Consider the following 12,923-nt stretch of genomic DNA (forward strand, 5'->3'; position numbering starts at 1 on the left):
AATAAAGAAATTAATTAAATGTAATAAATAAAACACTTGCATAATATTTTTACAAAACATAAATTATATTTTTATTATATTGTATGCTATTTTTTATTATAAGTTTGAAATAATGAAAGGGGTTTGATGATAGACATCTAGAAGCAAGACTGAAAACCAACGGTAAAAACGGGACAGATCTTTGTGGAGAATACTTGGGAAGGCCTGTACTGGAAACAAGACAATCCGAAAACCGGTGTCTAAAAAAATAATATTTAAATTGCAAGGCAATAAACCTAATTGTATGTTTTAAGCGATAAATTAAAATGAAATATAAATTGTAAGATTGTTAACAAAGGCTTTACTTATTAATTATATTTATATTTAGTACACTTCAAGAACCTATTGCGATGCAGTTATACCTGAGACTCATAGATGGCGCTGGTTTTTTACTATTGAAACAAGTTTTACTTCAGTTGTGTGATCTATAGCACAGACGTTTTTATTTTACAAGTTATTTCGTGTCGGGCCACACAACGCTCTCGATCCAGTCGAGGTAGTATGACACGCGCGTGTAGACGCCGGGAGTAGGCGAGCCGCAGCCGCGTCCAAATGACGTCACGCCCACCAGTCGTAGGAAGCCGTCGTCCGTTGTCAAGCCTTGGAGCGGCCCGCCAGAATCACCCTGCCAATAACAAAAAAAATCTAATTCGAAACGAATCCCAAATATCTCTAATGAGTGGATACAACTTTCGAGTCAGGGAGGTCACGTGGTCATAGTCTAGACTCTAGTCAGTAGATGCAAGCATTAGCTAAGTGCCCGTCTTGAGATAGTGTCTGAACAGACAGGCGGACATCAAATTGATCCTATAAGGATTCCGTATTTATCTTTTGAGGTACGGATCTCTAAAAATGTTAAGAAAATGACAGACAAACAGACAGACGGACATCAAATTGATCCCCTAAGGATTCCGTATTTACCTTTTGAGGTACGGATCTTTAGAAATGTTAAGAAATGTTGTAAACAACACCTCGCCCTTCCGTCCGTGTTCCCGTGACTTATCTCTATGTATTTTGTACTAAAAAAAACTTGTCCCGTCCAGTCCAATATAAAATACGTTCTTATAAGTAGCAAAATTAACCCTACGGCCTACACCCATGTTAGGAGCGCCGAGATCCGCTCGGAGGTTTTTTCTCTGCCACACTTGGACGCACCTGAATGAGTAGGTAACTGGGCACGAGACATTCGCCGCAGCTTTCTGCGCGATGCGACTATCATAAGTATCATAAGACTAAGGGATATGCCTCATTAGGTACAAACTCAGAGCAATTATAGAAGGACCTGTATCACACTCATAGTCACGAACAAAATTGTCTGACATTTTCCGAGGAAAACGAGCTTAGATTTGGTATATATTTTATGCTACAAAAATACAAAAAGGTATTTTTACGGAGCTCTTTAACCGACGAACACCATTACAACTATTTAACACCGATTATATAGGGACAGTTGTTATAATCGCATTAGATCGTTGATCATATACTTTGACAGAAAAGTAACGTCTAACGAGGCAGGTCTGTACAATAATTGGTCTGATACAAATGATTGTGACGATGCATGCACCCAGTCAGTCTCAACAACGGATCGGTCTCCCATTCCCATACACACCTGACAAGCGTCTCTGAGGCCTAGTGGGTCGCCGGCACATATCTGCCCGTCTGAGATGCCCTGCGGCAATCTCCTAAACGCAGGGTGCAACCGCGTGCACCCACTCGTCGGCACCACGGTCACTGTTGCCTTCTGCAGATATGGGGTTCTTGCGTTTTCTATAATGTAAATCACAGATTTTTAAAGTGCCAATTCTTTGTATTGAAACCAGCGTACCCAGGGGCGTGGCCTAAATGGCTGTTTAATATTGAGTCACCCTTACTTTAGACTTGAATATTATTTATTCCTTTTGTCACAGAACAAAACATGCTAGTACATGCGAGAACACGCTTGCGATGTTCCGCACACCCGGGTGTACGCGGGCCACGCCACCTTGCTACTTCTATTGCTAAAAGCGTTAGCTTTTAGCGTTGTCTGTTCTGTGATGTAAACGCTCTTCTATATACTCTCACGTGATCATTGCATCAAACTTTTAAACTTAACTTAGAAAAATATGTGTGTGTGTGTGTGTCTCGAATAAAAATACCACTGCCGCTTTCAACTTACCTAACTTAAAGAATAATAGAACACGACAGTGATTCCAAATACAAATACAGAATAATACATTCTAGAGTCAGTACGTCACAAAGCGTCGTATCAGTAATTTTAAAAATTATTCAAGAAAAATGGTGTCTTATGTTTTTAAATATTTTAAAAACTGTTCTCAAATACTAAAAAATTAAGATGGAGTATTTTTGTAGGTTTTTATAGGTTTTTTTTAATTATTAGTCTAGTATGTAAGATATTAATTTACGTAATTGTTGTTAGTGAAATACAAATTATGAAAAAAAAAATGTACATACTAGATATTAACATTATGTGGATGTCAAGGAGACGCACGCGTGACGTTTGTTTTTTTATGGGTTTCACCGGCTTCACTGCGCGGCTTGTGACAACTCATTCAGTATCATTCTCTATTCTGCGCTTACGTTAAGGTTATGTTTTGAACCGTACACCAAGTTACAAAAATACCCTGCAGATCTGATAGAATAACTAACTATACAAATTACAAACCAACATGTCGAATTGATAAGTATGTAATTTAATAAAAAAAAATTAAGTATAAAATTCAACAGACTTCAAAAACGTACTACTAAACTAAAAAGCGAAACATCATCTTAATATGTTCTATCTGCTGATCAGTTCGAAGGCGATTCTAACCTGTTCTACCTTCTTATTCTGTAACGATAATTTTATAACTCGCAAGTGCGAATTTCGAATTCACCTATATCTCTCTCTGTTTAACACTTAGACTATTAAAAAGAATGGACCTGTTTCGCACCCAAATTCACCAACAAAAAAAGTCTGTCGTTTTTTGAGGGAGACGAGGTAAACTCACACATCGAAAACATTTAATACCATTAATAGTATATTCTGTGTCCATACACTACTCACAGCTACATAATTGACTCGCAATAAACACACGCGTAATTTTTACACAGCCTAACCAACACATTGCTTAAGCTATCCACAGAATATATACAGAATGTTCGATTACTTGATCGATTTTTTGCTGTTCCGTCAAAAGGATCGATTCTTTTTAGAAATCGTTTTATTACAAATTTGATAAAATTATGGTAGAAATACTTACAAATAAAACGTTACTCCATTTTTTACTAAACTACAAGTTTTGGCCGTTTTTTATGCCATTCAATCAGGGAAACTGAGGGAGCTCTTTACCCGACTAAAACTATTACAACAATGAAACATCTATTCATTATACAGCAACAGTTTTTATAAACGCGTTAGATCATTGATTATTGATCTTTGACAGAGAGGTAACGGTTTACGAGGCAGGTCCTTTCTTTTTAATGGTCTAAGGTTTAACACGATACTATACCACGATTTTATAATTCGAAACTCGCACTTGCGAGTTATACAAAACATCGTTAGAGAATAACCGTGTGTACTTTGAAGTGGGTTTAAAAGAAAAACTCACTCATAACATTGGTGGTGCCCCATCCGCTGACGATGAGTGGCACTGTGGGGTCGTCATTCTTCGTGTACAAACAGATCGGAGCCACTTTCGGCGAGAACTTGACCGGCTGCTCTAGTCTATAACAGTAACCGACAACGGCCTCTTGATAAATTCATATTATTTTTTTGTTTATATTGTTCTATTGTTCACAAATCCCGCGGGTATCATGGATTTTTCCGGGATGAAAAGTAGCCTATGTGTTAATCCAGAGTAAAATTTTATTTCCATTCCAAATTTTAGCCAAAACGCTTAAGTAGCCGCAGCGTAAAAGAGGAACAAACATACTTACAAACTTTCACACTTACACACAAACTTTCGCCTTTATAATATTAGTGCGATTTTTCTACAAACGATAACATTCTACAATCATGCTTGACAGTAAGCGATTTTGACAGCCTCCGTGGCGCAGTGGTGTGCGCGGTGGATTTACCAGACTGAGGTCCTGAGTTCGATACCCAGCTGGGCCGATTGAGGTTTTCATAATTGGTCCAGGTCTGTCTGGTGGAAGGCTTTGGCCGTGGCTAGTTACCACCCTACCGACAAAGACGTACCGCCAAGCGATTTAGCGTTTCGGCACGATGTCGTGTAGAAACCGAAAGGGGTGTGGATTTTCATCCTCCTCCTAACAAGTTAGCCCGCTTCCATCTTAGATTGCATCATCACTTACCATCTTCAATCAATCTCACCTGTAAGTGAGATTGTAATCAAGGGCTAACTTGTAATGAATAAAAAAAAAAGATGTTACAGCCTAGCAGTTTTATCGAATGTCTTGCCGTCAGCGCTGCAGACATGTGAACTTATTGAGTGCATTACTTTTACAAACAATACTCACTTCAGCAAGGCGATGTCGTTGTATGTGAGGGGTTTGGTATAATTCGGGTGTTTTATTATCTTGTCTATTCTCACGTCAGACTCGTTGTTAACCTGCCCGTTACCAATGTTAACGATGCCCATACGAACTATGGTTGGCTTCAATCTGTAACACACAAATCAATCAATCATCATCAATCAATATCTCAACGGTAAGAGCGGTCGGACTCATCACCGAGGGGTGATGCTTCGATCCCCGCCCCGTTGGTCTATTGTCGTACCCACTCCTAATACAGTCTTTCGCGACTAGTTGGAGAGGAATGAGAATATTGGTCATACGAGTATTTAAAAGATACGACAAATATTCTTTTTTAAAAAAAGAAAGAAAGAATCATTTCAATAGGTTATCATCATCTACCCACATTCGGGTCACTGCTGAGCACGAATCTCCTCTCAGAATGAGCGGGGCTAAGCCTTAGTTCACCACACTGGCCCAATGCGGATTGGCCGACTTCACACTGTAGAGAATTAAGAAAATTTCAGATATGTTTCCTCACGATTTTTCTCCTTCACCGTTTCACGTGATATTTAATTTCTTAAAAGTGCACATAACTAAAAAAAGTTGGAGGTGCATGCCCCGAAGCGAATTGGAACCTACGCCCTACGGAATCGGAGGCAGAGGTGATATCCACTGGGCTATCACCGTCTAATACTGCTATCCACCACAATCGTTAAAGATCCCGGGTTGCTTGTAATTTTTACACAATAATTGACCAAAATTGTGGTTTTCCCTAGAATTTAAAAAGATTTTTACTTTCAGCTCACTTTCACTGATCCTGGTGTACAAAACAAGTATGGACACTACAAATATTTACATAAAATCGGCGTTTTTGAGCTAGCTAAGAGAGTAAAGAAAAGTGTTAATAATATACAATGCTTACTTTTCAATTGATTCCATGCAATGACCTGCTGTAAGAACATAAGACTGCGATATTAAAGAACCTCCACAAAGGAATTCATATACACCAGAAACATTGTATCCAAGTGTCACCTGAAATATATGAAACAACCGGTCATTGACTTTGTTTATTTTTAATCGGTTAAGGAGAGTTTTTTTTTATTCTTTACAAGTTAGCCCTTGACTACAATATCACCTGATGGTAAGTTAAGATGCAATCTACGATGGAAGTGTAGGGAATACGATGAAAATTATATATAAAAAAAAATTAAATTGGTTCAGGTGTCTTCGAATAATAATATCGATGTACATACATAAAAAAAAATGCCGGTCAATTTGAGAACCTCCTCCTTTTTGAAGTCAGTTAAAAATGGAGTTAACAGATAAAATATTGTGTACCATTTTTGACGGCCTCCGTGGCGCAGTGGTATTCGCGGTGAATTTACAAGACGGAGGTCCTGGGTTCGATCCCCGACTAGGCCGATTGAGGTTTTTCTTAATTGGTCCATGTCTGGCAGTTGGGAGGCTAGTTACCCTACCGGCAAAGACGTACCTACCGCCAAGCTATTTAGCGTAACCAAAATTGCAATAAAACGTAACAAAGCGAATAATACAGATGCATAGTATTTCTTGTATTATTGAATATAAAGCCTTACTAGCATATAAATTACTTCGCTTTGTTACGTTCTAGTTCAAAAACAATACACACACGGAAATAATAGACCATACGAAAGCAAAATTAAAAACTTAGCTCAATAAGGACCCTAATCATGTTAGGGGATACTCGTTTAAAAAAAAAAAAAAAGCTATTTAGCGTTCCGGTATGATGTCGTGTGGAAACCGAAAGAGGTGTGGATTTTCATCCTCTAACATCATTCTAATTTTCATCATTCTAACAAGTAGGCCTCGAAGTAGACTTCGAAGTCAAAGTTCGCTATTTTATTCGAGATAATGAACATTCGTCGAGTAGGTACTTACCATATGAGGAAATTCGCCGTGCGTGGCGTTATTCCCGCCAACTATGTGTGATACGAGCGAGGGTAAGTTTGTGTTGACGATTTTTTTACATTCTGAAAATAGTAATAATAAAGTTAAGTAATAAATTAAGAAGCTTTCGCTTAACTGCTGGGTCAATAGTCGGATACAGAAGGCAGCGATTCCTGAGACGGCGCGTATTGTGTGAAGCTTACTCATTCTGGAGCCCTGACCACCGGTTGCTTGGGCATTCAAATGTCCCGCAGCGGGAGGGTTGAATGTCTTATTTTTTAATATTAGGCCCTTATCTACATATAAAATTGGCGTTTTGTCGTACTCTCCCTGTTGCAGTTGTACATAAAGCAGAAGATTATACTATAGTAGTTTCTGCTAAGGTCCGTGATAGCCCAGTGGATATGATCTCTGCCTCCGATTCCGGTGGGTGTGGGTTCGAATCCGGTCCGGGGCATGCACCTCCAACTTTTCAGTTGTGTGCATTTTAAGAAATTAAATATCACGTGTCTCAAACGGTTAAGAAAAACATCGTGAGGAAACCTGCATACCAGAGAATTATCTTAATTCTCTGCGTGTGTGATGTCTGCCAATCCGCATTGGGCCAGCGTGGTGGACTATTGGCCTAACCCCTCTCATTCTGAGAGGAGACTCGAGCTCAGCAATGAGCCGAATATGGGTTGATGACGAAGTTTCTGCTATACATGTTAGGGCTGCCGCACACGGGTTATTGGCCACAACCACAAAACGCCGCTACCGGCAATTGCCTGTAGTTTTCATACATTTTATATGGACTCGACGCACACGATCGACGCCGGTGGCCGCCACATGCTACAATCGTCGCTGCTCGCTTCTTGTGGCCCGCACCGGCCACTAAACGCCGACCAAAACGCCGCTACACGCCACCCGCGCGATTATGTTACTTTAAGTATGGGTTAAGTAGCAGCCACCGACCACAAATGTCGACCACCGGCCACAAGGCTGTCGCGCGCTATAACTACTTTTGTAGCCCCTTCTTGCTTCTCGTAACGGCGTTTTTGGCCGTCGCGTATGGCCCGTGTGCGGCGACACTTAGCATTAGTAGTACAATAATGGTACAATTCTTACCTAAGTCCGCCACCCGATGTCCAGCTTCTGAAAAATATAAGTAATAAAACTGAATTAGCAAATAATAAAGAAAAAACAATTCAATTGTGAAATAAATAGTAATCAATAATTAATTAAATTATGCTATTTTTTCGTGATTTCCAATACATATAACCTTTAAAATTATACAAGTAGGTAGGTACTTGTCGGAATAGGAACACTTTATAAAGGTCTTAAATTGTTTACTCAAACATATTCATTAATTTATTTGTATTAGATACCTACTTAATAATATTATTTTCAACACATCATCTTATTTATATAAGAACCCCATAGCCAGTAAGGTACCTACTACCTACTGTAAGTCCTGGGTCATCATCACTTGACGTCTTGTTTCAAATGATCCAGTACCTAATCAGAATCACGCCGCGTACCTATGTGTCAGCCGCCGAGTCGCTAGCGTCACGTCAGTCAGTCCACCTGTGGGTGGCGGGATGTGACATGTCGCTGGCGGGACGGTGACGTGATATGTCGCTGGCGGTACGATGACGTGACGTGACATGGCGACGCCATCTTGTCCCGTCGTCTGTCTGACCAAACTTTAAGATTATACAAAAAATGATACTAACCATCGAGCGGGCAGCATACGATTTCGGAGACATTTCTGAAGCCACATCTACTAAATGGATGAAATTCTATCCTTTTTATGTATCTGTACAAAAATAATATTATTAAAATCATTCATTTGAAGTAGGTATCTTAGGCTAAGTCTAACATTCTAAATCACCTTTTCTAAATAGGCCTATAGTTTCGAATTCATACGGGGCCCTTAGTCATGAACTGGTTCTAGTTTGCTAATTTAACTAGTCGGGCATATTCCGATGTTGTATCACGTGAGTTTTAGCCGTGTTTCATGACCATTTAATATTAATAACACTCACTATAGTTTAAATTGTAATATATATTATCTACTAGCGGACGCCCGCGACTTCGTCCGCGTGAAAGTCGATGTAAAATTTCAACTAGCTATACCCTAACCCTACCCTACCTAATAAGGCTGGACACGCGACGGAAGCTTCAAAAATGGAGTAACTTCTCCCGTTTTCCCAACATTTCCCTTCACTGCTCTGCTCCTATTGATCGTAGCATGATGAAAAGTTTACTATAACCTGCCTAGGAGTATGAAGAACAAATGTACCAAGTTTCGTTAAAATCCGTGGAGTAGTTTTTGTTTCTATAACAAACATACAGACAGACAGATAGACAAAAATTGTACTGATTGCATTTTTGGCATCAGTGTCAATCACTAATCACCCCCTGATAGTTATTTTGGAAATATATTTCATGCACAGAATTGACCTCTATACAGATTTATTTTATGTATATAGATTACTAACCTGACAGCAACATTGCAATCTGTCAGCAGTTTACACGATCCCTCAGATATCGTATCAGTAGGAGCACACGCATCACCAACTGTTAAAATGTAATAGTTATTTATGCCACTGTCATGTAATGTGAACCATTGTAGCACGAGTGAATTTACACGATAGACAACACGAGTGCTATAATGGCTAATTTCGTGCAGTGGCATACAATACATTTTCTATGACCATGATCAAAGAATTGAAAAAACTTGCTAAATAATAATAATTGGCGTTGGGCATGGTCTCTTAGATTTTGTATCGCCGTGAAGTTCTAGATTTAGTCTCAGCATGGCCTCTAGATTTTGTCTGTTATAAAAAGTCTTTCTGAATGGAATATCTACTCATATTAATTTGTCAGCTTTAGCGTTTTCTATTTTCTGTAGTAACTCTTCGTTGGCATGTTACATGTGTTGATATAGCTAATTTAGGTAGTTGTAACAGAAAGGGCTGGGTTGGTTTTCTAGCTAAGATGTAGGTAGTTAGTTATTATAATATCAGAGATTTAAATGCATTGATTACGAGTATATCATATAAATAATAACATGTGTGCCGTCAATATAAATTTCAATAAGTAAATAAATAAATAAATAAAATAAAGTAAGTATTTTATTTAACGTAAGTAATTATTTTATTATTTGGTAATAATATATAAAGTTATACTTTAGATATTCTTAATAATTCAACTACGGTTTACCGACGATGTGGTCATTATGGCAGAGACTCTGGATGACCTTAGTACCGTGCTCAACGACCTCAGCAGAGTTTCTCAACGTGTGGGCCTAAAAATGAACATGAGCAAGACGAAGATCATGTCTAATGCTCATGTAACGCTCCACCCAGTTATTGTTGAGGCCTCTGCGCTCGAAATTGTAGACGAGTATATATACCTAGGACACACAGTCCAGTTAGGAAGGTCCAATTTCGAGAAAGAGGTAAATCGCCGAATCCAGCTCGGCTGGGCCGCGTTCGGGAAACTCCGCGACATCTTTTCGTCCGAAATTCCTCAGTGCCTGAAGACGAAAGTCTTCGAACAGTGCGTGTTGCCAGTGATGACATACGGATCCGAAACTTGGTCGCTAACTATGGGCCTCATTAGAAGGCTCAAAATCACTCAGCGGGCGATGGAGCGATCTATGCTTGGAGTTTCTCTGCGGGATCGAATCAGAAATGAGGAGATCCGCAGACGAACCAAAGTCACCGACATAGCTCAGCGAGTCGCGAAGCTGAAGTGACAATGGGCAGGCCACATAGTTCGAAGAGCCGATGGACGTTGGGGTCCCAAGGTGTTGGAATGGCGACCCCGCACCGGAAAGCGCAGTGTTGGTCGACCCCCCACTAGGTGGACAGAGGACATCAAGCGGATTGCAGGAAACCGCTGGATGCTGGCGGCTCGAGATCGTTATGCTTGGAGGTCCATGCAAGAGGCCTATGTCCAGCAGTGGACGTCCATCGGCTGAAAATGATGATGATGAATAATTCAACTAATGCAGCTATAAGAGGCATTACTTGTACGTACTTTTCGAAATGAGGTCCACCTTCATTTTAAAAGTTGTTTCAAAAGCCTCACAAAATCTAGACTTTCGATACACACGAAGTTTACAGCTTATTATAATTTATTATCTCGTATTCCGATAACCCCTTTTTGCTTAAATGACTGCACTAAAATGCAATAACTAATATGACATGTTGCCAAGCGATTTAGCGTTCCGCTGCGATGTCGTGTAGAAACCGAGGGGGGTGTGGATTTTCACCCTCCTCCTAACATTTTACATCTTAGATTGCATCATCACTTACCATCAGGTGAGATTGTAGTCAAGGGCCAAAAGTACTTAAAAAAAAACTTGTAAAGTTGGAAAATAATAAAAATTAGGCAAATAATTTTATTTCTGACTCGACACATATTTACGAATAGCTGACGCCGCGTGGTTTCAACCGAGTGGTTCCCGTTCCCGTTGGAATACGGGGATAATATATAGCCTTTAGCCTTCCTCGATAAATGGGCTATCCAACACTGAAAGAATTTTTCAAATCGGACCAGTAGTTTCTGAGATTAGCGCATTCAATCAGACAAACAAACAAACTCCTCATCTTTATAATATTAGTATAGATTTTAACTAAAACAATTACAAGATATTTACCATCTCCAGCGATAATAACTTTGAATAGTATTAAAAAACATAAAATAATAACTCCATTACGCTTCATGTTAGTTCTTAAACTTGTTTACTGTTTTTCCTTATTCTGATATTAAAGCAATGACTTTGGTAAAAAACCCACTTATCACTTATCTACAGACACTAAAAGTAATATAAATAACTATTACTTAAATTAAAAACAATAATTATACACGACTTAATTACATGGTCATGATAATTTTATGAATTACTTTAAATGTAGATTTAAATTCTAACAAAGACAATTTTTACAACTTCGTCGACTGAGCGCGAACTATGAACTGCGGATCCGGTTTTATCATTCCGTACCACAGAACCACATATTTACTCTGACAGAGCGTTTTATTCATGTATTCGAATAAGTGTGGGGAAAATCTGGAAGTCCAGGAAAACTCTACACTCATGTTAACATGATGACGTATATTGTAAGAATGGCAATTTAGAATTAACGATGAGTCATTTTTGGACGCTGCAACCTCAAATGTAGGTCTAAGTAGTGATTATAAAAATTAATGTTTTGACGGCCTCTGCGCAGTGGTATGCGCGGTGGATTTACAAGACGGAGGTCCTGGGTTCGATCCCCGGCTGGGCCGATTGAGGTTTTCTAAATTGGTCCAGGTCTGGCTGGTGGGAAGCTTCGGCGGTAGCTAGTTACCACCCTACCGACATAGACGCTGCCGAGCCGCTGGATGCTGGCGGCTCGAGATCGTTGTGTTTGGAGGTCAATGCAAGAGGCCTATGTCCAGCGTCTATCGGCTGATAAGGTAAGAGAAAATAAGTAGGTATATTTTACTTATTTTCTCTTAAACAAATATATCGAAAATTACAATAGGTAAGTACCTACTATTTACAATTTATTACACAAACGTTTATTCATGAGGTACGAGGGTTACGAACATACGGGGATAAAGTATACTCGTAAGTATGAGTTCCGCTGTTCTGATTTCTGTATTTCACGTCCTTTTTTATAGCACCGCGCAGGTATAGCATATTACTCCTTATCATCATCATCATTATCAACCCATATTCAGCTCACTGCTGAGCACGAGTCTCCTCACAGAATGAGGGTTAGGCCAATAGTCCACCACGCAGGTCATTGGCAGACTTCACACAAGCAGAGAATTAAGAAATTTCTCTGGTATGCTGGTTTCATCACGATGTTTTTTCTTCGCTGGTTTGAGACGCGTGATATTTAATTTCTTAAAATGCACACAACTGAAAAGTTGGAGGTGCATGCCTCGGACCGGGTTCGATCCCACACCCTCCGGAATCGGAGTCACTGGGCTATCACGGCTCTCATTTTATATTAGTCCTTAGAACATCAGCTATCTGCCAGTGACAGTCCCGTCAAAATCGGTCCAGCCGTTTCAGAGATTAGCCAGAACAAAAAGACCACTTATATATATATTAAATTTGTTAATAAAAATATATTCTATAACCTGTAGCCATGTGGCATTCTTTGTGTAATCGCTAACGGTTCGAAAACTAAAAAAAATGTATGACAGATACGATTGAGTTGATCACGTGACCTGTCGATTACAAATCTCATTCCCATTCATTTTTTCGAAGCGTTTTTAATTGTAGAAAAATCAATCGACATGCCACATGGCTACTGCCCAGAGTACCTAAAATAGTAATCGAATCAGAATCGTTAGGACAACAATATTCTTTTTAAGCTGGTCACATTAATTTACATTCGACGCTTCTAATTTTCATTTTAGTCTCTGCAATAAAAGAATAGATTATACGTAACAATCAAAAAAAATTTTAATAAAAAAAATACAACCGACTTCAAAACCTAAAAACGTACCCACTA

The 12,923-nt window shown here is 39.2% G+C and overlaps 1 protein-coding gene across 1 annotated transcript; it reads right to left on the reverse strand.

Moving 5' to 3' along the window:
- Positions 1 to 41: 41 nt before the first annotated feature.
- Positions 42 to 11,392, reverse strand: LOC112043566 (serine protease persephone). The gene is made up of 10 exons (XM_024079040.2): positions 11,072 to 11,392; positions 8,904 to 8,982; positions 8,136 to 8,218; positions 7,528 to 7,554; positions 6,412 to 6,503; positions 5,417 to 5,526; positions 4,498 to 4,641; positions 3,627 to 3,742; positions 1,649 to 1,806; positions 42 to 664 (listed from the first exon to the last, which is right to left on the reverse strand). Exons 1-10 carry the CDS (start codon positions 11,136 to 11,138, stop codon positions 494 to 496), a joined length of 1,047 nt encoding a protein of 348 aa, XP_023934808.1. The 5' UTR covers positions 11,139 to 11,392; the 3' UTR covers positions 42 to 493.
- Between the last annotated feature and the right edge of the window lie 1,531 nt (positions 11,393 to 12,923).

Source organism: Bicyclus anynana, chromosome 14 (assembly GCF_947172395.1).
Source record: "Bicyclus anynana chromosome 14, ilBicAnyn1.1, whole genome shotgun sequence".
Taxonomy (NCBI): domain Eukaryota; kingdom Metazoa; phylum Arthropoda; class Insecta; order Lepidoptera; family Nymphalidae; genus Bicyclus; species Bicyclus anynana.

Bases quoted from the DNA above. Each gene is read 5' to 3' on its own strand.
- LOC112043566 (XM_024079040.2), bottom strand. From the start codon at position 11,138: ATGAAGCGTAATGGAGTTATTATTTTATGTTTTTTAATACTATTCAAA. The intron at 8,983-11,071 runs GTAAATATCTTG...ACATTTTAACAG, and splicing joins AGTTATTATCGCTGGAGATG to TTGGTGATGCGTGTGCTCCT. The intron at 7,555-8,135 runs GTTAGTATCATT...TATATTTTTCAG, and splicing joins CGTATGCTGCCCGCTCGATG to AAGCTGGACATCGGGTGGCG.